The sequence below is a fragment of the Platalea leucorodia genome (assembly GCF_965183815.1).
Source record: "Platalea leucorodia genome assembly, chromosome: 16".
NCBI lineage: Eukaryota > Metazoa > Chordata > Aves > Pelecaniformes > Threskiornithidae > Platalea > Platalea leucorodia.
Genome location: NC_138838.1, coordinates 11,327,417 through 11,353,338, shown reverse-complemented (window position 1 = coordinate 11,353,338; position 25,922 = coordinate 11,327,417). Strand labels below are relative to the sequence as shown.

Below are 25,922 nucleotides of genomic sequence, written 5' to 3'. Positions count from 1 at the left end.
AAAGTCATCACAGCCATTACAGCGGTGTTTGCAGAGCCTGGGGTCCAACAGCCTTTTTTTGGTTGGTTAGGTTTTTTTATAATGTTAATAAACAGAACTGGGATAAACAGTACCATACACGGATCCTTCAGCTCATTGCGATCACAAAAAATGTGGCATATTGGTAATGAACGTCAAATTGGGATTTCTGTAACTTTTATGGGTATTTTTCACTAGGGAGTTAGTCGCTGTGATCAGTATTTGTTTTGGAGTACCGTTTGTCGTAAATCTATATCCTCTGGTACTTTGGGGAGAGGGCTTTGCTTGTTGAAAGTGTTCCTAAAGTGATTTTGAGTAAAGTCACAAATGAACTACACAAACCTATTTCAGATGTAAGGAAAGATGTCAGGATAAATAAGCAGGAAAGAGATCCTGACATATGTTCTTCAAAGGTTTATGCCTATTAAGCCTGTTGTATATGTTAGAATTAGTTTTAATAATTTCCATTATCAGCTCATGAGATAGTAACCCTGTCAAGTACTTCCTTAAGACAGTCCTCTTTTTCCCTTGGAGGCTAGAAAAGCTTTTTCTGAAGTGTCATCAGAGCCTTTCTTAGGGGCTTCCATAACACCCATCAGCCGTGATTCACTATGTTTCTGCAGGTCCTTAAAAAAATAGTGTTATAAAACTCGCCTGTTGATACCAGCTAAGCAGGTGGTGAGCTATATTGTGTGCTCTATTAGTCTACACAAAAACAGGCTCATATTACTGTCACCTCCTCCCCGTTCCCATCCCACCTGTTTGGCTCATCTGCCTCGTTCTGCCTCATCTTATGACTTGTCATTAGTCTGCCTTGTAAATTCGTTGTGGCAGAAACTTTTTCATTCGATATGTATGGATGTATATATAGTACCTACCATGAGAGGGCCTGAATCCTTGACTGAAGAGTATGGGCACTCTTCCCGTACGGATAATAATGCTAATATTGCAAGGCTTTCTCACACATTTCCTGTAGACAAGCAGCTCTGCCACAGGAACAGCTACCGCTCGTTTTACAAGATGTTCCTTTTGACAAAAGATAGTTAGATTCAAAAAAATCAATGTAGTATAGATTTCACCCAATCTTTCAGTAATAAACAGGAAAAAAAAAACCAATACTGTGAGGTGCTCAGATATGATTTTGTACTGTGCTTTTGTGCTATGAGTAAAGCAATGCTGTAGAGGCCCATCCCTCGAGAGTAAGACACATTCTGCATTTTTGTCGTAGAATTCTTTAATTTTTCTTAACATAGAAGAATCATACTTTTTGTGCCTGAAATATTAAAGATTTTCAGTGACCTCTGCTACTATAAATCAGCATAGCTCTTGTTACTGCTATAGAGGTATGCTAATTTATATCTACTTATTATAGACTGAGATGGAATTTTGTTTTGCCGAAAATAGAGATTACAATAGTACATATCTCATTATGATGGGCATTTTATAGGTATGTAGTGAGGAGATTTTCCCCACTGCAAGAAGTGCTAGGCTATGCAAATATACAGCCCAGGCACGCAATAGCTGTGGTGTTCTGTTCTGAAATAAATTTGGCCAAAGGACTTAAATTACTTAAGAAAAAAGGAAAAAAATATTCCAAATGATGAGTAAGTATCATAACGGGTGCTAAAATAATGCCATACACCTACTTCATTATTCAGTTACTTATTTATTATCTTTATTCTTAAGAGTAATGATGTAAAAGCGCTTTTTTCCAAATGTTAATTTAGTTCTCTGCAGATGGTAACCATCTGTTAAATGACAAGTCATTTACAGTATTTGATTAGCACTTTATATAGCTTGGATGGACTTATTGTAACAATATGTAAGTAAGTATAGTTATGGAGGTGAAAATTGTTAAATTTGTTCTTTTCCTGTTACCAAAAACATGGAAAATTTCAAACCTGTCAATATTTTTGCCTATCTTCTCCTATATTTATACATGTTATTTCTTGTTAAAGCCTGACGTTCATAGGCCAGTTCACAAGATATTCTGGAGGGAGTGACAATACTAGGAAATATTGTTAAATTCCAACACCACTTGTGGCAATTTTGAGTGTCCTCATTCTGCAATGTCACCCCGTGGTTGGACTTTTAGGGATGCTCAAGGAAAACACCAAAAGCTTGAATGAATCTAAGAATCACGGCTTATCAAGTAGAAAAATCCCTCAGGGCTGCGATACTGCTTTGTATACTGATAGCAGCTTATACTGTGCATCTCTTTTTAAACTAGAAAAAAGTTAATATTGCAATACAACTTTATATTAGCATCATAAAATGATCTTCTTGCATGAACTGCACACTTTTGTATTTTAATACCTTGATCAACGACAATGAGCCCCCATCTGTCCATAAACTAAGCAAGTTCTGATTCATTTCATATTTTGTTTTCTTCTAAAGTTTCTTCAAGTTATGCTGCTAAACCCTAATTTGCCGGTCCTGTTTTCATTGTTGTGAAATTACTTTACAGTTTTATTTCTGTGTTTTTAATAAGATTTATTAGACATTTTGATTTTTTTTTTTTTAATTTATTTTCAACAGGTAAAAAGCTTGGTAATGGCCCCACTACCCAATGCTGAATTAGTTCAGAACTCTTTGCAGTTATATCGTTACCTGCTTCGATGCTGTAAGCAGCTTCCTGAAGAGAATATTCGTCAGCATTACAGACATGCAGTCAGGCAGGTGAGAAACAGATTCCTTTTTTGTTGGTGGAATTGTTATGGGTTTTTCTTGGTTTTGTTTTTCTCCTCCTACAGTTTGGACCAACTTTTTATAACTCCTGGCACTTAAAAAATTATTCTTCTGCAAGCTTGAAACATTAATGGATTTGAAGGATTATACTGAGAGTATGTGAAGGAGCATTTCTTTTCGTTTGGTTTGAATCGGAAACATTCTATTTTCCTTGGCTTTCATCTCTAATTCTTGTGTTAGTCAAGAGAGTGAACACTCGTTCCTTACCTAAACACATCTTTCATGGTGAAACTCACTGGTTCCTTGTTGGTCATTTTTTAAGATACATATATGTATATGTGTGTGTGTGTATATATATATATATATATATATATATATATATATATATATCCCGCCCCCAGCTGGGTAAATCTCATCTAATTGTTCCATGTGGAAGTAATTTCATGCCTTTGATCATACCTCTTGTCCCGTGTCTTTCTAGTTTTAATGTACCAGACAATTTAAATTGTTGTTCTGAATTGAAATTCTCTGGGTTTTTTTTTTTTGCTGATGATGTATGAAAGGAGTAAAATACTTAATATGAAGTTACATTTGACAAGACTTGCTATGGAAATAGCACAGCCAGGTGCTACAATGTATATTTTTACCTTTTTAGATCAACAGTGTGTTTGCATCAATTTTTTTTTTTGAGATTGAAGTGATCCTTATTTTGACAACTGTTGCATTAAGTTGGCTAGTCAGTGTAACGCTTTGAATGTTGCAGAGTTTCAAAGTTCATGCCGATGAAGACAATCCTGAGCGCATCCAGCAGATCATTAAGAGAGCCATTGAAGATGCTGACTGGGTCATGAATAAAGTAAGTGCGTCAGATTGTCTAAGTCTTGCTCTCTCTCAGTTCAAATCAAAGAAAACATCAGAAAGCAAGTTAGGAGCAGCAAACTGTTCCCTTGTCCTGGACGCTGAAGTCTGGGTGAAAGGAAATACCTAGCCACTAGGGATTTATGATTGCGATGGTTCTTGTTTAAAAATTCTTCTTTGTCAGTGTAAGTGTATATAAGTGTAGTTTTTAGAACCAATGATGCTTTAAGTTGGTCTCTGTGTAAATCTTTGTTTCCATGAAGAATTACATTAAATTTCAGCAGTGGTGGCTAGTGTAACTCTATTATAAAGAAAAAAAGGACGATATTTTGCAAGCCACAGTTTGTTGATACGCATCAGCTGCTTTCCTAACAGGAATCTATCCTCTCTCAGTCAGTTTACGTAAACTCCCAGCACGATTCCCCCCCAGCCCTCAGATCTTGGCTGTGGCTGCGCAAATCAGGGTTAGACAACACAGCGGCAAAATTGTGGTAATTGGTTTACTTATGCCATAGTTATCACCCAGCAGATATGCCTCTTTACTATCACAGCACTGAAAGATACCACTCAAACTGGTTTCTTAAATAAAAGAATGAAGATAGTGTACCATTAGACAGCTGAGAGTCACCTGGACGTCCTTGGATTTAAATCTGGCTGGGGAGTGTGATGTGTTAACATGGATTTCCGAGAGTATAATGAAACAAGTCGAAAGTTCATCTTGCTCTAAATATCGGTGATTTAATTTACTAAATGACTGTTAAGTCCTTCTCTCTGCCAGCCCCTGAAATCCAAATGAGAACTGTTACAGGAGCAAGCACAGATTAGTCATAGATTATAAAATTATAGCAGTAGCCAAATCCCAGCAGTTACAGCCTAGTAAATAACTGTCTGTGCCTGAATCTGATTTTATTCTCCCTACAATTATGAAAAGCCTCACTCTGGTTCTGCTACAGAGATTGTAGTCTGCTTCATTGGAAAACTGGTAATTGAACTGTGCGAGAGGAGGATCGGATTCACAGTGCCTGCCAAGAAGCATTATTTTATACTGTAGAGGGAAAGCCTATCAAATTTCACTCTAACTTAAAGGAAACTGAGATAATTTTATGTAGATCCTGAAGAGGGTTGTAAATCCTTGTCAGTATGAACTGTTACTTTTAGTTATGTGCTCTTTCCCATAAATAATTGTTTCTTTCTTTTTTCTTTTAGTATAAAAAACAGAAGTAGAAGAGGAATGATGAAGATAATGTCATTGGTAAACATCCTTAGAGGACTTGCAGTCAAGCCCAGTACTATATTATAGTTATTGCCTGGGGTTTTCTCTTAGATAATACAAATACAATAACTTCTATCTCATTGGGATGTCATGAAGCTAAAATAATATTTTTGAAGCTATTTGAGTCTGTAAATTAAAAGGCACAGTCTAGGTTCAAAGTATTAGCTTGTATAATCACAAACTTTAGCTCAAAGCCCAAACTTGTCTAAGATTTGAGTAACACAGAGCTGCTCAGGAAAACTTACTGAGAATAAAAATGTAATGGAGCACAAGTCATTAACGAATAATAAATAGTGCCCTGTCTGTCGTTCATATCTGAATTACAGCGTCTCATCTGAAAGAACTTAACTAGTATCTGAGCATAAAGGTCTGTACTGGGAGCCTGCAAATCTGAGAAATGCTCACTGAGGATCAGAGCAAATTTCTCTTTTTTGTGGACTAGATTATACTGTTAGGCCTAGATCCACCACAGCATAGCAGTGTTTGATGCACTTATTGCGTAGGTTATTTGGTGGCAAGGTTCTTCTGCAGAAGTAACAGTGGATTTAAGTTTGTGTAACGTTCTGAATTAGGGCAGTCAGTCTGTTATGTCAGCTTGTTACGTGAGGTCCTCTGTCAGGACCATAGATAGGCTTTCAGAGTGAAGCAGAGGTAGGACCAGAGCACAGGTCTGTTTTTAATCTGGTAGCAGACACAAAAGCACGCGCTGCTGCATGAAGAACATACCCGCAAGAACTGTAAGCCCATCTGAAACTTGAACCACAGTATTTTCCACTTGCCTGGCCATGCTATTGCATGATGAAAACGGACGCCATTTAGACGGGTTTTGTGCACTGAACGGTATAAACACTGAAATGTGCCGTGTTGTACAGATATAAAGGCCTTTGCAACTATTTGCAACGTATAATAAATGTCCTTTAAAAATGGGAGTCCATGTCCTTTTTAAAAAGACTGTCTTTTCACTGCCCTAATAGATTTTCATCAGGGAAAACTCCATAGAAATACTAGCTGTCTTAAATAAAATTAATTTAGGGGTGAAAGAATTTACCTTTTGAAACAAGACTTTTGCTTTTAGCTGTACTTGGAACTTTCTGCCTCCGGGTGGCAGTGCATGCTGCAATCCGTATCCGAGGTCCTAAGTATTTGGGTGTCGGGTTTGTTTCTACGGTTTCCAAACTGTTGAGCTTCCTCACCTGCTGAAATAGAACCCGAGTGCTAAGGCAGATCTCTTTTAGATTCCAGATTTTCTTTTTTTTTCATTCAGAAAAAAAACAAAAAGAAAATGCTAGCTCAAAGTTGTCAAAGAATTTGACAAGTGCTATAAAAGACATGGGGGCTGTAAGTGAACATTTATACCATAAAGTATTGTATCAAAAAATTGCCTTTGTCTCTGCTAACCCTAAACCCTCCCCTTCGAGAATTCCTGCCCTCTGTTATTCTTTCCTCTGCCTTCGCCACTGTTGTTCCTCTCTCTAGTCCTACATCTTTCACATCACCTTATACACCCTCAGTTTTTGTTCTTGCTCTGCATATTCCTTGATTCTGTTCTCTCTCATCTTATCTCTCTACCCCACTTCTTTCTCTTCCTCAAATCCTTTTCTGACAGGTGCATCAGAAGATACTCAGATATTATGCTGGGGCCATCCTTCTGCTTAATTTCAGATAATAAAGCATGAAGGTAATAGAGTTTCTCAACAAAGTGGGTGTAAGTTTTTCTTCATGTGAGGAAAACCACTTGTCTTTCTACTTAAATACTTTTTTTTTTGCAAGTGCAACCATTCTGGTTTAAACTTTCAAAATAATTTGATGCAAAGTAGAACATAGAAAACTTCAACCCTGGCAGCTGACAAGGAATATCCAGTATGAAACTGAACATTGTAATAAAAAAGTTCATGTAGATTTGATAGAAGATATCTGAATGTGCTATTTTTAATCAAGAACAGCAAAGAGATGACCCATGCTGTACTCCAATACTATTGTATATATTTGGTCTGTAGTATGGAGGTGCACTGAGCTTTGTATCAGTGCGTTACTGAAAATGATAAGATTCAGTAGGATTAACAGCATATGGAAACATTCTGGTGTCCTGAACTCCAAGCGTAGTGTGCTCAACAACCCTCCATTGCTTTAATTGTCTTGCGTGATGTAGTGAGACAGAATATTTTGTTCAGTTACTAAATAGGATAATTGCATGTGTCTAAATCACTTATATGCCTGTTATTTAATTTCTGGATAGTTCAAGAGAGAAAGCACCAAGGAGCTGGAAGGTGCAACCATGGCATGCCTGTAGCTCCAAATGTCGGAGGTGCAGCTGAGATATGGGAACATCAGACCAAAGGTATGATGGATGTAACTGGTAGGAGTAGGATCTGTGAATTTTCGTCTTTGGAAACTGGTAGAGCGTGCAGTTCTTAGTAGGGTGCAGAGTGGGAACATGGTTGCTGAGGCAGGAGACACCATAAATAAATATTTTCACAGTGGTGATTCAGTTGTGGGGCATGATGAGATGTCAGAGTCTTTTTTTGTTTTTTTGTTTTTTTTTTTTTCCTCATACAAATGTAATCTGGTTTTCAAAATAACAAACCTGTTTACAGTAAGGAAATATAATGTGAAGGTCTGGTCTAGTGGAAGGTGTTTCTGCCCATGGCGGGGGGGGGTGGAACCAGATGATCTTTATTTATGATTCTGTGGTAACTTTATTTACTCTGTTATGGAACAAATAATTTTCTTGGTGGTGGGGAGACACAGTAGAAACAACTATTTACTTCCTTGTAATAGTGAAAGTAACACCAATGTCCAAGACAGACATGTTTCTCTAATGACTGGGCTGAAGAGTCATTCTGCTGCATAGCTGAGGCTTTTATGTTTTCGAGTAAATCCAAAACACAGCACTATAGCAGCTACTAGGAAGAAAAATCAACGCTATCCCAGCTGAAACCAGGACATCAAGATGTTATACAAATTCTGTTCTTCAGCAACATAATTTGAGACCAAAGATCTTGTGTTAGCCTAGAGGTAGATGAGAACCTGAACTCTGAAAAGGGATTTAGGCAGAGCTTCAATACCTTCAACCAAAATTATTATCCAGAAAACTTCTACTCAGAATTCATTTAATCCTGGAGTTGCCCTAATTTACCACTCGCTAACCTGTTTGACCTGAGAAGTTTATATGGTGAGTTGAGCTCTCTTCTTTAGTATCCAGGATCACCTTTGTTTGAGCAACTCTGCCACCCAGCCTTGCTGAGACTGAAGAACTGTTCTCTGTTCCAGCAATGTCTTCATTTGCTGTTAATGCCACTGGGCTAACGATTAGCTGCCAGGGCCTCTAACAGGGCCCGCTGCAGGAAAGACTTACACAGTCGCAGGCATAACTTTATTCCTGCCGCTCCCAGGGGAGCACCTCGTTGGTCAGTCCTCTCCATGGTTCTCTGATGGCAGGTGCAAAGAAAATGTCAACACCAAATGGGTTGGTGCATCTCTGTGTCCATATTCAGTCAATCAGAATCTCTGAAAATAAAGATGTTGGGTGCAAATTAAGTAATAGGGGTTAAAAGAGTGTGTTGTATACTGGAATTACTATTGCAAGGTTTAAAAGAAAAAAGCTCACAGTGCTCATTAAACTGTTGGCACAACAAAGGATAACGTCAGTAAAAACGGACAAGCCTATTCGATTCATAGGGTTTAGTTTCTTTTTACTGAAATGAGGAACCCATGTCTCTACTTGTATATCATGCCAGTTCTGGTAAGTAATGAACTGTTGATAGAGCTATGCAATAATTGAATGATTAAGGGCCTGTCATGTGAAAGCCCCAGTTCTTGTTGGCCGACTGATAAGCACTCCTAGCGTAAGCATTCAGTTACCAGCATCAGGTTCAGTGTGAAATAGTATCAGCTGGCCGTTCACGAGCCTGAGGGTTTTCACTGTGTTTACACAAGTGTAATAACTACATTCTGGAAAAAACAGATTGGCAGCTGATTACTGTACCACCTTGGGTCAATAACTTCTCCTAACTATTCCTCTACAATTAGAGGAGTTGAGTGGTATTAACTGTTCAAAGGTTGTGTACAGACAGCTCCGACAGTTAAGGTAGAAGAGGTTTTCACCTCTTGTTCTTGCTTGTTGTGGAAGACGAACATTAGAACAAGGGAAAGACAGTTGGGAGGCTTCTGTTTAGTAGGTTGAGACCATGCTTAAAAGCATTACAAATATGCAAATTCTTGAAGTACGGAGAAACAGATTACTTAGATCACATTTTAGCTAAGGAAAATGAGGAAAAAGTTCTCAGTCGTTAGCTCCAGGTTATAGACTTATCAACATTCAGTCTAAGGACAGAACCGAATTTGGTACTATACTTTCTATATATATAACATCAGGAACCTAAAGCTGAAATTGTGTGGAAATAATCTGTACATTACAAATATGGAAGGGATGTATCTAGAAGGACTGGAACAATGGCAATTTACTGGTGGGTTAGTTCATGTGTTTTGTTTAGTGTATAGGTTCCTGCTCGTAAGCCCACAGACAAACGTTAAAGGGTCTGCTTTTGTTATCACCAGCCTTGGAGCCTCATGTAGAAGCTTTCCACGTAGTGAAAATTTTTCCTTTTTTTTTTTTTTTGTTTTTGTTTTAAATTGGTTGATATCAGATTTTAGTATGGAAAAGACTGTAAATGTGTGGTTTATCTAAAATATAGGATAGTATTCTGCACTTCACGTGATTAGAGACGTATATATTTCTGATCACATTCTTACGTCAGAGGTGTTACTGATTTCAATTCACTCCTGCCACTGAAAGTCATTTGAGCCCTGTGAGTACTGATGAACAGAATACTTCCATCCCAAGCCAAGCTTTGCTTAGCACCATTTGTCAATAATTGAATATTCTTTAAATCATTCTTTAGCTTTAGCGCTTTGTAAGCTCTTTTTCACTTGGTTCGTTATGTCACAGGCATTGCTTTGTGTTTAGAGACATGTGAGCTTAAGAATTTGATGCTAGACAAAAACATCTCTTCTATGGTGTTTGGCTCATTTTCAAATGTCGTAAGGAAGTGATGTTTACTGCGTTACTATAAAGAACAAGTATACCCACTATTTCTGAGAGAAACAAATAATATTCACTGTGATCTTTTCTTAAGGGAAACAGTTTCTGATTTGTGAATAGCTTTTAATTCGTCACTGCAAATTGTGCCTTCATATAAAGCTCTGATAAGATGCAAACTGAACAGGCAGCACAGCGGCTGTGAGTCTTAGACATTCGGTATCATCATGTTCGTTCATTGTGAGAGTCCTTGACCCTAAACTCTAAGAACGAATTTTTGGAGCTTTATGCTGCGCAATGTCGTGTCCTTCAGTGTCATCCAGAATAGCATAGGTTTATTTGAAACGTGTGAGTGGTCCCTTTGTCAAGAACTGTGTTCTAAAGCAAGTCAGGAACAGGTGAAAATGCCTTGACCCTGTGCTGCGCTGCCCACTTGCTCCTTGCTTTACTGCAGTCGTTCCTGCTGTTCCGAGGCGGTGCATTGCTTCTTGGGCACAAGCCAGCTGGCGCATCTTTCAGCTTTTGTGTTATTTGATTAATTTATCTTATACTTCTGTCAAGCCAGGTTTTATGAAATAGTGTTAACTGAAGTATACACTAGTCATCAAGTACTCCTTTCAGCTTGTGATTAATCAGGGCAGACGCATTAACTTTTAAAAAAACCTGTTCTTTGAAGAATATTTTCTGTTTTCCTCATAATTGTGTGTGATATTTAAAATAGTTTTTAGAAGCAGAGGCATCTGTCCCTTGCAGCTGAGAGCTTAACAATGTTCGTATTTATCATCAGTCAGGTCCCTGACATTGCACACCTAAGTAAGCTAGTAGATTATGAAGAGGACAGTTCTGGAACTGCTGTTTATTGCCCTTACCTATAAACTGAGAGGCCTAAGAAGTTAACCTCCCTATTCTGTAACTATCAACCTGGATGCCTTTTCCCCCAGAAGAATCTGCCTTCATGTTCTGCATTAATCCATTTTGAAAAGGATTAACTTGATTATTTTTTTTTAATTAATTTTTCTGAGACAGCTTTGTTTGGGTACTTCACTACCTCATCTAAAACATTCTCTTTCAGCTGCCGCCCCACAACATGACATTGAACTGCCTCATTACCTGTGTGCTTTCTTCTGCTGGGGTTCAGCTTCATCTGTTTAAAAACTAGTGCGCTTTCTGTCTTTTTATTATTACAGCTTTTTTTTTTGCACAGTCTTTGGTATCCTTCTTGAAAGAAGTTTAAAAATGGTGGTGTTTTGATTAATATTTCCTACCATTCTACAGAATGGATTTTAAAAGATAGAAAATTGACAATAAATTCTTGCAACTGATTAGGTTGACTCACGTTCTATATTAGGTAACATTGTACAGGATCTGGGATTTTCTTAGTCTTACTTTCATTTTCTCAGTAGTTATTTCATCCACAGAAAGTCAGCTGTACCTCAGATGGTATGAAACGAGGAACAAGGAAAACTGGGTGTTTCAAAACAAATCTCAGACAGAGCTTAGTAGTCTGGAAAATATTACATCACGATGGCAGACACATGCAAAGGTTGTATTTGCTGGAGACACCTCCCTGGTACTCACCAATCTGAGGAGTGAATTTTCATGCCTAAAAATAGAGTATTTCATTTTCCACAATTGTGCAACTGCAACTACTTTCTCTTTTATTTTCTGTTTTTTCCTCCTCTTTTTAGAGGTCACAAAAGGGTGTATTTAACTGCAGTTTGCACTACAGAATGCAGATGCCTGTTGAGTCTTGGTCCTTCTCTCCCCAAAGAGCTCTGTAGAGTTTGTCCTCTCCTAGCTGGAAGTATCTCATAGACTAGGTTGCATCTTTATGGCCAAGATTTTCAAAAGTAATTCTCGGATTGCTTTTTAGGTGCTAAACTTGCAAGACCTTAAAAATTATACTTGGTGATAGTCTTGCATATTTCACTGTGTTGCCATGTAACTTCAGGAAAATAAGATCACTTCTCTGAACTGCTATTTCATATTCCGTCTTGTCCGTTTGGATTACGTGGAAGGGTCTGTGGTTCACTGTCTATGTAGCGATGCATACCTGTAACTGCAATTAACAACTGGGTTGTCATGGGCAAGACAAGAGTAAACAACAAAGTATAGCGGATCTCAATACTGTTTTGGTTTTTTTAAGAACCAATGAGCACTCTTAACATACCTGATTATCTCTCATACTCATTCACTTCCACTCCCAGTGTTGTGTTCACCATCTTCCTTTAGCCTGATGATTTCAGTGCACAGAGCACCTCTCTGACTGGTTGGGACTCTGTTGGCCAGTAGCAGTAAAATGGTTATTCTCCTACTAGCACAACTCTGAATTAGGAAGGTACTAAAATGGTAATGATAATTTTATCATTATTTCAGAAGCACAGTTTAAAAATATAGATGTCTCCAAATTCTGCTCCCGAATGACATAATACAGCCTATAGGGTTTCACAGTTACACAATACCAAGTCTGGTAATTTCTAATTGATTAAATGCAGTGAAAAGGCTTCCAGTGTGTGTTATGAAACTTCAGAGATGGAGACCCAATCGCTGCCCTCTATAAGTTGTTCATTATAGAATCGTAGAATCGTTTAGGTTGGAAAAGACCTTTAAGATCACCGAGTTCAACCGTTAACCCAGCACTGCCAAGGCCACCACTAAACCATGTCCCTAAGCACCACATCCACCTGGCTTTTTAATCCCCCCAGGGATGGGGACTCAGCCCCTGCCCTGGGCAGCCTGGGCCAGGGCCTGGCAGCCCTTTCGGGGAAGAAATTTTTCCTAATATCCAGCCCAAACCTGCCCTGGCGCAGCTTGAGGCCGTTCCCTCTTGTCCCATCGCTTGTTCCTGGGGAGAAGAGACCGACCCCCACCTCCCGACCACCCATTATCCTCAAAGTTAATTCATAACCAAAGGTGCAGGTTTTATAGCTAATGTATAGCTAAAGGAACAGATTGGCTACCATAATGACCCTGTAATCAGCTGGCTTTATTGTACTGAATGTGTGTGGGATTTTTTATTTACTATTTAGAATGTGTTTTCAGTTTTATAAGTATCTGAAAGAAATCACACCTCATAATTATCTAACTTTGTTCTGTAGAACTCTATAACACTCTGAGAACCTCTGGATTTCATAGGGACTGTCTGTTAAAAGAAAAGCTGGGAGACCTGAATCTTGCCTTTATGCTCAGTCGAAGTCTGTCTTGGTCTATAAGAAGAAAGGCATTCTAGATAAACATCCTGATAAGCAGTTACATTTCATGCTGTTCATGGGTTCTGAGCCAAAGCTACTGAAATCAAAGGGAAAGACTCCTGTGTACTTCAGTGAGCATTCACCATCTTACACCAATTTTCACTAACTTGAATACTTAGAGAAACATACTGTGCTTAATCATGTTTACCAGAATTAAAAGTGAAAGAGTTTTGTTTATCCAGTTTTGCAATCATAGTCTCTGCAGTGGTGCAGATGGGCTAAATTCAACAGGCAGGTCTGATGTTGAGGATGTATTGGCCTTCAGCAAGTCAGCTTGGAGACTGGAAGCAAAGGCATTACTCCTACTTACAACTGCTAAATAAGGGGAAGGCATAAAGAGGATTCTGAAGTTTCTTTGACCACTAATTAGTTGCTTTCATTTCCCATGCTCATATGCTCTTTTGGAAAAGTAAACATTAAAAGTCATGCTGCTGTCTTCTGTGAAGAGCTACATTTTCTTTTTCTCATTTTCAACTTTATCAATATTAAAACCTGCAGTCTCTTTAAAAGTCAGTTGATGGATTGCTGATCCACAGTTTATACTGTGCTCATTTGTGTGTATCAACACTGACCTGGAATACCTCTCTGATGAAAATGATCAGTCATTCTCCACGGTGCATTCACTTCTGCTAATTAATCAGAGATGGGGTGGTGTGTTTTTTGCAAAATGATCATCTAACTGGGTAGGAACTGTTGTGAGATGAGGAACTTATTACAAAAACCTGCCAAAAGCAGCATGAGCTATCATTTCTATCATTTCTTAGTTCCTTATCCAGAGCTATCAGACAATGTGAGGGCAGAAACTGTGGATATGTCATTACGTACTTGAGAAGTCATCTTTCCTGATATGGTCATTTTAGCAAATCAAGGCATTGTTAACTTTTATCTATTTCTTATCACTGGGAAGTCATTTCAGGATGCCAGTCATCTGTCTTTCATACGTGCAGCTTTGCTCTTCCATTGAAAAGAAATGGGATTTCAAAAGCAAAAACATGGGAGGAAATCAGGATCGGAGATGTTACGTTGGATGAGGGTTTTGACACTTCATGGAAATACAGGAAATATCCCTGAAAGCCCTGCTAGGAAGATGAACAGTGTGTTCTTCTGGAGAGTTCTCAGGTTGTAATTAAATCTTAGAAACTGGTACGTGAGAAGGGAGAAGGAAATAACATAGTGGTTTTCAGCTTATGCTGGTCAGAGAGCTATCTTGAGCTGCTTTAACCTTACAGACAGTGTTGTAAAGTCACAGAAATTTCCCATTTACATTCCCTTCTGCCAGGTCCCGGGTGACTAAGCCAAAACTACTCATCATAAAAACAAGATGAGGCAAGAATGTGCTTTTGACCAAAAATCTTACTATTTCTGTCACTTAGCAGTGAAGTGCACAGTCTGCATCAGCTGCTTTTGCTTTGGTGGCTGTGGTCCAAATACCCCCTCGCTGCAATAGTTAGATGAAGCATTCAGACTGCATCGAGTGGTTATTTTGCATCTTATCCATAACAAAAATTGTTATGGATAATAATAGCACCTGCTAATTAATATGTAACAGTCCTTTGATGTTTGTACTAGGACTGCTTATTATAGCTTAAACCCTATGACTTAACCCACTTCATAAAGCCATCCATCACTTTCTAGAATCTGACCTTACTATATATCAACACACACTCTTCCACATCTCTATTCTTTTTTGTTTTTAGTAAGTGACTTTTCAAACTCCCAAGTGATGTTCCCCCTTCCAAATGCAGCTTCAAAGGCTATCTTCTCTGTCAGCGTGGTCAAGGGTTGTGTAAATAAGCAGTATGTTTTCTCGCCAAATGAAAAACAAGCTAAATAGTACGTCCCTAGCCTGGATCTCTTACAGAAAGAGTGAGGTAGGACAAGTGGTGCGATTAGAATATCTGCATCTTTGTTGTGGTTTAACCTGGCAGGCAGCTAGACACCACAACTAAAACATCAGGGTGTTAACAACATTATTCTCATCCTAAATCCAAAACACAGCACTATACCAGCTACTAGGAAGAAAATTAACTCTATCCCAGCTGAAACCAGGACAATCTTTTACTGCTAGTATACTGTGTCCAGTTTGGGCCTCCAGTACAAGAAGAGCGAGTTCAGTGGAGGGCCACCATGATCGGGGCTGGGTCACATGTCTCATGAGAAGAGGCTGAAGGAACCGGGCTTGTTCAGCCTGGAGAAGACCCAGGGGACCTAATCGCAGCCTTCCAGTGACTTTAAGGAGGTCATTAAGGAGATGGAGCCAGGCTCTTCACAGTGGTGTATAGTGGGAAGATGAGAAGCAATGGGCAGAAGTTGAAATGAGAAGTCCGGACTGGCTATAAGGAGAAATGTTTTCCCCCTGAGGACAGTCTAGCAGTCGAGTAGGTTGCACAGATGTGTTGTGCAGTCTGCTTCCTTGGAAGTTTTCAAGACCAGCCTGGATCAAGCCCTGAGCGACCTGGTCTGACCTCATAGCTGCCCCTGCTTTGAGCAGGAGGTTGGACTAGATGAAATGCTGAGGTCCCTTCCAACCTGCATTCTCCTGTAATCCTATGTGTGATGTAAGTTTCTTTACTGACCTTCTTTCAGTTATGGGAGTTATGTTTGAGGAATTTTCCATAAATCCCAGTGCTATTCAGTACACCATACTTCAGCAACTGCCTAAAGTTCACCTGTGTGTTAGTTTTGCTCGCTAGGCAGTTTCAAATGAGGAAATAGTTGTTTTATTCAATAGTGGAGGCTTAGTCAGAATATGCGTGAACATACTCCTAAAACATACCTTTTGTATGTAACAAAGAGACAAAGCATCGAGGACACAAGTGAGCATCATGTTTTAACAGCACTGCCTGAACAGGAGTTTGCAAGTCAAAGATTGCTTGCCTCCTGCTGACTGGCAGTTTAGGATGAATGTTTCTCCAATTCATATAATCATTGGGTGCTCAACAAACAATTGAGAAAAACCACAGAAGATGTAGTGAGAAGATACTTTCAGACTAAAGTCTTTATTTAGATTTGTGATAAAAGACAAAATTTCCTAAATTAGTCCAAAGATTTACTCCATGAGTTGGAACTGGCAGCAGATCGGCAGAAGCCTGCTTTCTGGTATACTCAACAGAGACTAACGGGGTAAGTTGTCTGTATTTCAGTGGGTAAGTATTAAGCTGGACTTGCGTCTCAAAATCAATGAAAACCGACGAAAAATACTCTGAAGAATGTGCCATGGAAATTGTCTTTTTTTGGTAGGGGAAGGTAGAGAGTTGCTAGTAAAGGAGTTGTAAGCTCATTACCCCAAACCCTCAGGCACTAGCTTTTTTTCCTAACGCTAACTGAGGGAAGGTACTTTCAGTGAAAGTTTTGAAAACATGATGTAATTTTCGCAGACATTGAAAGTCGTGCAGGCCTAACTACCGTGCTTTGCAAGAAGTCATTAAATTATATTTTACATAAGCAGTAAAAAGACTGGCGAAGATAAAGCAGAGCCATAAAATTGCCTGAGAAAACACTTTTCTCTGTCCAGGAAGCAATGGAAAGCAGCTGAACATACCATGATTTTGTGTAGGCTAAGCTATGCTGACCAGAGTTTGACACTTGAGCATGCAGAAAAAAAACTTGAGTAGGTAAAGGCTGGTATAAAGGACAAGTTAGAGACTTATGGGTCAGCAATAAAGATAAGCATGTGAGTTTTATTGAAATTCTTTCAACAGTGCTGTATGTTTCAATAAAAAAGGAATGGACAGAAAAATCTTGTAGTTAGGGATTGCAAATAATTTTCCCTTTCTAGCAGAGAGATCTCGTGTACTGTATTTAGCAGGTGAGAGTGATGTGAGGGGAAACGCACTCATTAATTAGGCGTCCTTCTGTTGCAGGTAGTAGTGGGAAGGAACACTTTTTATTTACTGAGGGGCTGAGGCAGGAAGGCTTCACTACTAATTCTAATTAGGAACAAAAGGACAGATTCCACATGGACTAAAAAATGTAAATTTAGAAGCCATATAAACCACCCCCATCTCCTTTTCCAAAACCAAATATACCAGTTTCTATCAAATTTTTCACACTAGGTCTTAGTAGTAGTAGATATTGGTAAGTATATCTGGACCCAGAGAATCAAAGGAAATCTTCTATTCCAGAAAGTGGTAGAATAGATGAGGATTTTTCTTTTTTTTTTTTTTTTTTTTGGTGTTGTACAAGTCACATATTTGAGATGCTTGTGTAATGAATGCCTCTGTCTGCCAGGCTTTGTGTGGAGGTTATATCACGGTTCATGGTAGACTGTCACAAAAACGAAGACATTTTTAAAACGCTTCTGATAAATTTAAGTCTGTCAAACCAGGTTGACCCAAAGAAATACGTGTGGTTACAAAAAGGAGTGCTTTGCATTGCACAAGCAATGCACATTGCACAGGATGGATTGTTGACTACTAAAAAATGAGGCTGTGTATAACTGGTTTCAGACATCTATTTCCAGATCTGACATTTTCCAGAATATTGCTTCGTTAGAGAAGGCTTATCTTAGCGATAGTGCAAAATCACAGTCAGGGTAGGTACAAAAGGTTGATCAGTAATGTGGTCAGCAGAATGAGATTTAGCATTTCTAGATGTGGGAAATGTTCCTGTGGCTGTTTCCTTCTTGATCTACCCATGCATTTAATCCCTTTTCTTATCAAATAGATAAGCAGGCTGGGACAGTATTGACATGGAAATATTAGGCAGCCTTTGAGAAAAGTTCCCTGTTGGTCGTTTAGAAGAAATCAATTAAGGAGAAAAAAATTGCAGAGATTTGAGTAGAAGTGTGGCTTGATAGAAGGAAAGACATGGTAAATATGCAGATCAGGTAGCTTGACATAGTTTCTTTTTACTTGATGTGGACTGATCAGTGGAGCCATTTTAAGATTTTTGGAGCAAATGACCAAGACGCCCAATGATTCTTTCTCAATGCTCCAGCATTGCAACTGCTGCAAACACTGTAAAAGTTCAGCAGGAGGGTGCCTCTGTGTCAATAATAGTGAGTAATGTCTTGTGAATTCATCTTGGCGTTTTTCAGCCAACCGACATCACAGACTTTTTAGGGAAGGAAAATGTCTCACAATTGCTTCATAAAGAAAGCACATAGGTTAGTGGCATACGTGAGGAAGCAGCACGCTTTCAGAAGACAAAATGTTTTATGAGTATGCTCTTATTTTCTCCTGATTTTGTCCCCTTCAAATTCAGCTTCATGATTGTCCCTCAGTGAGGAAACACAGAGCTGGGTCATGATCCATCCTTCTCTGGATATCACAATTGGTCCATGTTCTTCAGAGCCAGCATTTTCAGACTGGGATGCAGTACTACAGCGAATGCAACCACTTGCTTTGGGAGTGAAATTCAACCAACATCTGAACTTGTGCCTAAGACCGATTTCCGTTGACTCAAGTCAAAGAAACGATGGTCAGTATCTTTTCAAAATGTGCACAGCAGCACGCAGTATTAACGTGCCAGTCAGGAAGGCACTCAAATATGGAGATAAGTAGGGTGAGAGAAATTGAGAAGAATGAGAAGCATAGTCTCTGGGTCCTGTACAGGAGGACAAGGAAAATTTTACAGTTGTACACATCAGAGGATTTGTGGGAAAGGCTGACAGGAGGATTAGTGATGCCTTAGCAGAGAAAACACGCTTTCTAGTTGGTCAGAGCTCCAGGGGTCAAGACCTCAGCACAGTCCCCAAAGGAAAGAGAAAAAGAAATCACTGTGAATCATTGCCTACGCTCACAGTGAGCCTACAGTAACCAGGGGAATGATAATGAAAATACTATGCTGTGAGGGGGGAAAAAAAAAAGGGACTTGAAAGCATGTTTTCTGATTATTTCCTGATACAGGTGAGATCATTAATAATTCTCCAATGATTTAACTTCCTACTTCCTTAATCCAGGATTGAGCACTGTTGCTTCTGTTTGCATCTAAGGTTATCTTGAGTGTATATTACCTGTTCTAGTGTTAAGCAAAAGTGTGATTTTTCATTATTTTAATGTTATGCCTATGTGCTTCCAAAACAGAATATGGCAGAAATAGAATGCATTACGTGCAAACTTCAGGCTCGGGGGATTTTGGTGGACTTCCCTATAGACTTAATAATAACCTTTTTTAGAGCTCATTAAACTCTGAAGAAAGAGTCTCTGTTCATATTTCCTGTGAAGCATGGACTATATTTTGTAATTACACTGAGTCTAATGTAAATGTGAAATCAGTCATTTAGGAGAAAATGATGTAAAAGGTAAGAAAAAAAACCCCCACATTTCAGAAATCGGTGATGGAACACTGGATTAAGAGCCCTCATCATTGCCCAGACTGACTTTAAACATTTATTTGGTGTGTTTTCAAGTTTTCAAGTCCTGTTAAACTGAAGAACGTGATCCACCTTCCATGATAACAGGGACTTACAACCCTGCTCAAGAATTTTATAGAGTGCCTAAATCAGCCTCCAGAACTGTGTCGTTCTCTATTCACCTTCACAGTTGTTGGAGCAGTTTCTATGGAAGTGCATGGTTTTAATGATATTTATAGCATATTCCCATGAGAAATAATACAACAATTGGCTGTATGTTCCTTCTCGTTGTGGTTAGGGACTGTGCTGTGAGATCAAAATTTTGTGTATGTTTTAGCAATATTTTAATATCTTTGGATGAAAACCAGCACAGAAATGCAAAATGTAGTTCTACCATTTAAAAATAGTCCTCATGATTTCTTAGGCTGAATTTAGCTTCTGTTCCCTTTTGTATCAGGTGTTTTTAACTTTCAGAACTTAAGTTACTTTTGTACTTCAATATTCCGTTCTTTGTTTCAGACGAGAAATTTATGGGTTGTTTTTTGAAAGCCAGTATTTAAATCTCTTATATTATCTGACCTTGATTAGAAATTCTGAATCCTAGTGACATCAATTGGTGCTCTGTTACTTAAGTTGGAATTTCTTCCTCAGACCGTGCTTTTACTAAATGAGAACACATTTGCAATTCTGTAGTTTACTGTTATTTCTCAAGCAAAAAAATCTTTTTGCACATGGTAATTTTAATGTCATCTTTCTTTACATTCAGCTGTGACAAGCGTGAATTGCAGGACCAGAGATTACAAATACTGTAATATGCATTTTTCCCTATCCACATGCCAGCTTTTCCTGGTGCTCCAGCCAGTGACATCTTAAACAGGCTAAATAAAATGAGGTTATGTGAAGGAGCGTAGGGCACGCAGCCCAGCATGCGTGCAGCCCAGCACACAGCCACACGCAGGACGCTGGGTTTTATGCCCAGTCAACTGCCAATTGCTATTTTACATTTTTGCTTTAGTCTGCTAGTAGCTGGCCTTCACTGCTGCGGCTGGGGCTGAGGATCCCGCGAGTGAGTCAGTACGTTTCAGAAGTCACTTCTGCTCGAGACAACGTGCATCCAGGCACAAAGAAATCTGGTTATTGGTTGTCTGATTGCTTTGTCCCTCCTTCACTTCCTCGTCGATGTTTGTAATACACGCACATGGGAATTTTGAAAAGGGTGGCTGATGAGGGGATTTTGTTATTACTGCGTTTCTGAATTTGGCCTATCTCTTACAACTAGCAGACAGGAAGGGATGGGTTTACTGGCACAGCACTGTAAATTTAACACTCTCTTTAGCTTTCATTTTCGCCCTCAGATGTGCACACCATGAAACTTTCCACTCTGCCCTGTCATCATTTGGCATGCAATCTTATGCTGCCTAGATCAGGAGATGGCAAATGAAACATTACACTCTCCACCCTGAACAGCTGCTTCTAATATACCTTAAATGTGCAGAAACTAAAAAGGAGTCCAGACAGTAGATTTGGGATTCTACTTACATTTGTGTATTTTAAAGTGCCTAGGCCCGAGTCTTTTATTTTGCTTTTGATAGAAAGTTGTTATCCCCGCTTTATAAAGAACATTTCAAAATAATGAAGAAGCCAGTGAAGAAGATGCTACAGTTAATGGTAAATACATTAAAATCCTTAAAGGTACAGTAAGCAATCAAAACACTAAAGCAAAGAAACAGTTCTGCCATCTTGCAAAGTTTGAGGGAATATTCAAACCAAACAAATTTTCTTTGGGAAACGAAAAACCAACCCAGTGTAAAAGAAGATGATTAACTGTAGTCAATATGAGGGGATATTTGGGAACATGTTTTTTAACAGTAGTTATTAGTGTTATTAATCATATCTTTCTTTGTCAGAAACTACCAGAAGCTTCCAATAAAGACAGTGAATCTATTGAGGTTCCAGAGCATAAAGGCAGGAAGAATTGGTGAGAAGCTCTATTGTTTCATTGTGTGAATTTTCGTTTTAAGACATATCGTGCCTGGGAGTTGGCTTCCGTGGACCAGCTTTTTTTGTGTTTGAGTGGAATGTCATAAGGAAAGAACGTGTCCTTAGAATTATTACTTTTTTTTTTTCACCTTCTAAATGAAATGAGGCAAACTGATAACGTTGAAGTCTTGCATTTTTCTAGAAGTTACCAGTTTCATTTTTCATGTCTCCATCAGGCATTTAAAGAAGTAGAGGGTGAGAAACTGGAAATTTCTCGTCTGTATTATTATGTAATTCTCCAAGTGTGACACGCATATGCAGTTGTCACTATTTCTCTCTCCATCCTTTAGTACAGAGCATCTTCACCATACTCCGCTCAGAAAGGCTTTAAGGACGACGACTCTGAAACATGCCCATATGAGATTAGCAAACACTGAAAAATAAGACCAACAGCAGCCGGTCACCTATAACCTTTAAAAAGTTCTGATCGTACAACTCCTGGATTCCTTGCAACCCATGTATCACAGGCTTTGTCTTCCATTTCTGGTGCATTTGGTATTTAGTGTAGGAATTTCGGGACTAAAAATATATTTTTTGCAGATAACATTTTTGGATGAGAAGTGCAAAGTTGCTAGCAAACAGAAACTTGTAGGTGCTATCCCAGGCTGGTCTGGCACCCAGTCTGTGACACAGACCCTCGCCATTGTCCTTATTTATGTATTTATTTACCTCTGAGGTGAAAAAGTACAGAGAGGCTTTCCTGTGGCTCAGGGCCTATCGTACCGGGCATTGGATACAGCACAAAGAAAGAGACAATATTTGTCATAAAATAACTTTTTTAATGATGTAATACACACTAAAGTGTTGCAAGGGAAATCATGTCTCTTCTGCAGTTACGGGATAGCAAGCTGGAAAATGTGAATGAAGTCTCCTAGCTAGTAGGGAAAACGGCACTTCAGCCCAGAAGAGGAACAGAAAGTGAATGAATGTTCATCATGGAGCAAATGAGGTGTTATTTGTACCACAAAGTGGTCAAATGTGAAAGAAGTAGTGAGCATTTTACTGAAATGCCTGAGTCCATTTCCGTTATTTAAATGGTCTTTTGCAATCTGACTCCATTGTGAGTGATTATCTTAACCTGGTGTCTCATCTCGGGTTACCAGGCAGCTTTTTTGCTGCGAATCCTGCCCCTCATACTCACTTGTAATTGTTTTCTGGTGGTTCAAAAATACCTTAGCTACAGCTGATCGTGCTGATGGGGCAGGGAGATGGAGCAGTTGCCATGCGGGGGTCCTTTCCAATCCTTTTTTAATGATTGTGCGGTACTGGTACCTGAAGGACCAAATTTCCTGTTCCGTCAGTGAGGTTGATCAAATGGGGTAAAGCAGAGCGCAGGGAAAGGAAACGCATAAAGAACAGAGGCTTCGGTTTGTACATACGGATAGAGTACTTCATCCTTCTCGCAGGAGGAGCACGTGAAGTCTTAACAAATCTTCTAAGATGCCAGGTGTTTATAGGTGCCTGCAATGTTATATTTTGAATTTGTGATGTCGTATGCAACGTTTCTGAAAGATCATCGTGGAGACACCTCAAATAGTTAGAAAATAGTTAGATTAGTTAGGAAAAGGGAGTTAGGAAAAAATCACTAGTAATTTATTAAAAGTTGGGACAATGGAACAGCAACTCTTTAGGGATACGTGGTTAGGAAAATCAGCCCTTGTTATCATCAGCTTTGCCTCACTGTAAAAGTTTTTTGAAGACTCAAGCTGTTCTGATCCCAGAGGAGCAACCTTACAAACAGAGCTTGTTTTTTACATGTTTTTAAGAATATAACTTCTTGAGCTGATGCTGAATATTGCAGTCAGACAAAGAATGTGACTTGATTTGAATGAAACTGCGGAAAGCTTATTGTTGAGGCTACAGGCCATCACATTTTCAGAAACAAAACAAAATTTAACTCCAAATGACAGCATGGTCAGAATGCCATTGAATAGGTCAAACATTCTGCTCTGAAAGGGCACCTCTTTCATCAAAGTTAATGCAAGAAAAGCAACTAGTTCTTGCGTTTTGATATGGCAGAGGCAGAAGTGGCTGTGCAAAAGTAGGAAATATGTGCAAAATTGGTTTTCTGAGGGAGGAATTTTCCAAGCAGTGGTAGAATATTTGTAGGAGGAGTGCACAGTGAGCTTGTTTAGTTAATCTCTTGGCTCCACCTAAGAAATGCATGGTGCTCTCTTGTTCTTACTATATAGAGGGAGTTTCATTATCAATTTTGGTGAGTAAAAGGGCAGGTCTTGTTTGAAAAACTGGAGTGATTAAGCAGTTCCCTGAATGGCTGTGCCTTAGCCAATCCTTTAAACAATTTTCATGAGCAAAGAAGATGTTTCTCCTCTTCTGGTCATTCCAAATCTGATTTTTCATATCCAGTCTCTACATAGCCTTTCCTTGTTTTCAGCAGTCTCCAAGCACAGGGAAATAAGGAGGCAGAATAATAAAAGCTTAGAAACCATTGGATATAATTTAATTCACTTAACTTTCTACTAAGATATGTTCCTTTTTACAGTACTAGACATTAAGATTCCCCATGTTCTGTAGAAAAGAGACGTCAGATTTAATAAGAAAGGGAAGGATGCAAATAGAATTTTTAAAGCCTGACATAACAGCAAATGCGAAGAAGAGTGTAACCTTGTTCTTTGAACTCTGAAGTTTCCTTTCAGTTCAAGCACCCTCAGTTTGACCCTTGAGGATACACACAGTTGTATTCACACTCAAGCAATTACAACTGTCTGGGTGGTTTGGGAAGAGCTGTCACGGATCAGAAGCAAGGTAGAAATTGGCGTTGGCTCACACAGCTCACGCATTATTTCTGCCTGCTGATTAGATGTCTGGAATATTTTACACAAAGAGAAGTCGAGTGATGATACCGGTGAGAGGAAGGGCGTCACATAAAAAAAAAACCAAACAACTGAGTGTGAACATTCATGAGCAGTGAATGCAAAGAAGCACAGGCTTGATACAGTCAAGCAGGTGAATGCTCAAGTACAGAAAACTCTGGTCTATTTTTCAAGAGATTCTTCTCTAGCAGCCCTGGGTGGGATATATACAGGTGTATTCATGCATGAACACATGTAGACATAGCTCTGTTTACCTCTAGGAGTGCTTTACACAAGCACTTAATGTTCATTTTTAAATAGAGAAACTAGACACAGAAAAAAAGAAAATGCCTTGCACAAGCTTGTCCAGTAAAAATGTGACAGATGAAAAGAGAATGTGCATTTCCTTGTTTCTCTTGCAGCCTTATGCCTTATTTCTGTAGACCTTTGATCAGCACCTGTAGATCTCTCTGTATTTTGAACTTATATTAGTCAGCAGATTTAAGAATTGTCTTTACCTTGAGAACAGTTCTAAACAGTTTCTTTAAAATAGTCATACATAATATCAATGAACAAATAACTCGGGCCAAAATCCTTGAGAGCATACTGGCATAGCACAGCGTTTCTGAGTCCGCAGTTGCCTGGCAGCACGTTGCAGTGCATGCCACCCTTGGCTCCGGCACTGCTTGTGGCTTTCAGACCGCAGGTAGAAATCTGATTTTGTTATATGTAAATGTCCACATGTCGTCTAAAATTGAAAATCAGCTCAGTAATCTCATCTTCATCATCTAGCTGTCCGGGTATTCGCACATACAACGTGGTGTGGATAGGTTGTACTTCAGGAAGTTGCAGTTTCCTTCCAGTTTTTCTAGTTCGTTGGAAAAGCACAAAGGGACAAACCTGACAGGCAGCAACAGATGAATAGGGAGCTCTGGAGAGGAAGAAATTCTACAAATCGTCTATTGAGAAAGATCCTTTAAAACTTGATCAAAAATTAACATAAATATATTATTTCCTTAACTTAAAATACCTGTCCTTAGTTGTAATTGCCTGTTTAAATGCTTTACTGGTCCATATCCTAAAGCTCTATGGTTCTGTAAAACTTCTCTTGAAGTTGCTTACTCTCTACAGCTGCTGGTTTAATGTATCAGAGAGTGGCCATCCACTGATAAAATCTGTAAGAGTTCTTTCAGGATTTTTTGATTTGCTCTGTTTTAACATTGCCTGCAAGTTGCAAAAACTGTTCAACGCGATACGCTGTGCTTATCACTGAGCACATACAGAAACCAAGGTTAGAGCACGCTGCAGGAAGGAGGGGATGCTCGTAACATCAAGGAGGAGTTGCTTCTCTTCCTCCCGTCATGCACATTATGTAATAGGGCAGCAGCACATCAGCTCCACGCCCTCCGGTCCTGAGAGAAAGACGGGACATTTTGGGATTCCCCTTTTGTCCACTGTCCATGTGCAGCCTGACTCTGCTATTTTGCATACATGGTCCTGGAGTATAAAATGCTTTTGCCTCACAGGAAGGATACAGAGCAGAAGAGATTAAAGGAAAGAAACTTTGTCAGAGAAGACCATCTCCTAGCAAGTTTGGAAAAAATCTCACGACAGCACGGTAAGGCAGCACTGTGTCTAAGTGTTCAGT

The 25,922-nt window shown here is 39.1% G+C and overlaps 1 protein-coding gene across 18 annotated transcripts in view; it reads left to right on the top strand.

Annotated features, from left to right (window-relative positions):
- LYRM9 (LYR motif containing 9) overlaps window positions 1-25,890 on the top strand; it is a 63,673-nt gene extending 37,783 nt beyond the window's left edge. For 15 of the 18 annotated variants that reach the window (XM_082328176.1, XM_082328162.1, XM_082328167.1 and 12 more), the window contains 3 exons: window positions 2,557-2,697; window positions 3,470-3,562; window positions 4,771-5,677. In XM_082328176.1, the coding sequence (XP_082184302.1) occupies window positions 2,572-2,697; window positions 3,470-3,562; window positions 4,771-4,788 (237 nt within the window). In that variant the 5' untranslated portion in view covers window positions 2,557-2,571 and the 3' untranslated portion in view covers window positions 4,789-5,677. Of the gene's footprint in view, window positions 1-2,556; window positions 2,698-3,469; window positions 3,563-4,770; window positions 5,678-7,073; window positions 7,176-18,331; window positions 18,548-25,800 lie in introns of those variants that run through there. The other 3 variants (XR_014229920.1, XR_014229919.1, XM_082328170.1) reach the window with 3 other exon arrangements.
- The last annotated feature ends 32 nt before the right edge of the window (window positions 25,891-25,922 follow it).